At 32.4% G+C, this 2,719-nt stretch overlaps 1 protein-coding gene across 1 annotated transcript in view; it reads left to right on the forward strand.

Moving 5' to 3' along the window:
* Positions 1 to 2,719, forward strand: part of DDX46 (DEAD-box helicase 46) — a 61,390-nt gene extending 58,671 nt beyond the window's left edge. The window contains exons 22-23 of the mRNA XM_007461368.1: positions 858 to 931; positions 2,119 to 2,719. Coding sequence (XP_007461430.1) covers positions 858 to 931; positions 2,119 to 2,166 — 122 coding nt within the window. The 3' untranslated portion in view covers positions 2,167 to 2,719. The remainder of the gene's footprint in view (positions 1 to 857; positions 932 to 2,118) is intronic.

Below are 2,719 nucleotides of genomic sequence, written 5' to 3' on the forward strand. Positions count from 1 at the left end.
AAAAAAAAAAAAAAAAAAAGACGCATCATTAAACATATTTTGAAAAAAAAAAAAAAGTTGTTCTTGTAGACTACTTACTACCTACTCATCTTGCTGTACTATCTTTACAAGTTTGTTTTTCTAGTAGCCCAAAAGATCATAAAGAGATGAATGAGTACTTTGTATAATGAATCTCTTACAGTATAGCATACATGGTGGGTGCTTAATGTTTCTTGAATTTATACAAACGTCTTCAGCCGACCTCATCTACTTGGCTCTCTTGCTGTGTTCTTTCACACTTTAAATTTTTCAACCATGCTGTACTCCTCTTACTTTTCAGTAGTTAAGCATGACTTTCTTAATCTGTACCATTACACACATGATTCCCTTCGTAAAATACTTTTCATGTCATCTCTCCTCCTCCAACTTGGCTAGTCCTCCATTCATCTTTAAGACTTTGCTCAGGTGACACTTTTCCAAAACATTTGCTGACTTTAAAGAGCATAATAAACATCCAATAAATATTTGCTAAATAAATGAACCTAGGAAGTTATATTTTCCTTTTCCTTTTTCTTCTTCTCTTCTGGACAAATTGCGAATTATCTTTTCTTTGCATACCAACATACCAAGAACTTGTAACACTAGTACCTCACTAACCTTAACACTCTTAACACATCACTGGCTACATCTGAAACTCTAAAAGTAATCATAATAATAAGCAGCCATGATACAATGTAGATGATGTTCCACCAGGTATTGAAAGACTATCTTGGCAAGTAGTACAATGTTGCTGAAAGTCACCTACCGATCTCTATGCAGTGGATAAACATCCAGCATAAATCTAGTAATACAAATAATGTTCTCCACTCACTCACCAGGTGCCAATGAACTGGCTGTGCAGAAAGCAAAGGCAGAAATCACCAGGCTTATAAAAGAAGAACTGATCCGGCTGGTGAGTGAAAACCTCAAGGACTTATTTGTTTTAGTAAATGTTTTATTGAACTATAATATAAATAAGAAAAGTAGACAAATGATATACATATAGTTTGATGAATTTTCACAAAATAAGCACACTGATGTGATCACTACCCAGTTGAAGAAATACAGAACATCACCAGTATCCCAGAAGCCCTGCTCCTGCCCCTCCTTGTCACTATTCATTGCCCTCAAATGTAACATTATTCTGACTTACAACATTGCAGATTAGTTTCGCCTAATTTTGAACTCCATTTAAGTGGAATCAAATGCTGTGTACTCTTTTATATCTGATTTCTTTCACTCAACATTACTTTGAGGAAATCAGTAGTATTAAATAGTACAGTATTTAAGCATGTGAATATACCACAGTTAATTTATGTTTTAGACTTTGAGGTCATTTTAGTTTTTGGTTTTTATGAATAATACTTCTATGAACATTCTTCCATGTCTCTTCGGTACACTTTAATATATTATTTTCTTGAGTATATACCTTGGACTAGAATTGCTAGTTATAGGGTATGTGTAGTTTAGCAGAGTAGTTACACCAGTTTACATTACTTTCAGCAGTGTATGAAAATTCCAGTTTCTCTACATTTTTGCCAGTGTTTTTAAACTTAGGTGTTTTGAGTGTTTTTAAACTTTGATGAGGACTTAATCTGATTTTGGATAAAGCGGCCTTTTGTAGACCACCTTTCCAAAGGAAGCAGACACATCCCTGTAAACTCTCCCTACAGTGTGTACATTGGGATGAGGACCCTTTGAAAGGAAACTTTATCCTTTCTCTAAGAATGTGTTTTTGAGGGCTTTTCTAAAATTTCCCTTACAGAACATTCTTTCGGGTGGATAAAAAATTTAAAGAATAGAAGGTACACAAAACAAGAGGGAAGAATAAAAACAACGTTTAAATCAAGTGACTTTCACCAAGGAGTGATAGAAAAAGAATGCCACCACCATTAAGTTGGTTCAGAACCGTTGTTAAGGAACAGTCGAGTGAACAGAGGGAGATGATTGTTGAATAGTTCTTTCTTCCTCAATATACTATTAATATTTTTTTATTTTAAATATCTGATAGTTTTATAAGTTTGTAAAGGAAATTACCTAACATATTTCTTTTTTTTTTCTCCCTCTTACTGATCATATGCCTTTTATTTTCTCTTGTAGCAAAATTCATACCAACCAACAAATAAAGGAAGATACAAAGTCTTATAAAACATCTGGAAAAAACTTTTTACCTGTGCTGGTCTGTGATACATGTGGCAATTGTTGTCTGCAGTTTACAGTGTATTTTAAGTTAAGATTTTTAAAATTCTGTCTTGCTGATTTTTTTTTTTTTAAATACAAGAAACCAGTATTTGCTAATGAATCTTCTTTCAGTAAGTATCCCCAGAATTATCAAACTATATTTAAAGTTTTCATTAAAGTGCCCTTTAATGTAAATCTGGATAATATTCCAGAAGCGTAAGAAAATTAAAATATTTGGACTTTCCATTGAAGGAAATAAAGTATATAAGTCGCTAAGGGGCTATTCACCTTATCTTCTTGCAATGAAATTGTGATAATCTCCTCAGAAAAGGTAAAATTCTCTAATTTTGTGACCACCTTAAGCTTAAATCTTACTTGATTCAGTGGAACAATATGAACTATATTTAAGAATATTATAATAGAATTTTTACAAAATGGGTTCAAAGTTTTTGTTTCAATTTTTATTATCATGTATGGGCCATAGTTGGACTGGTTTTTGGTTTTGTAAAATTAAAAATTT

The sequence above is a fragment of the Lipotes vexillifer genome, unplaced genomic scaffold (genome assembly GCF_000442215.2).
Source record: "Lipotes vexillifer unplaced genomic scaffold, Lipotes_vexillifer_v1.1 scaffold217, whole genome shotgun sequence".
NCBI lineage: Eukaryota > Metazoa > Chordata > Mammalia > Artiodactyla > Lipotidae > Lipotes > Lipotes vexillifer.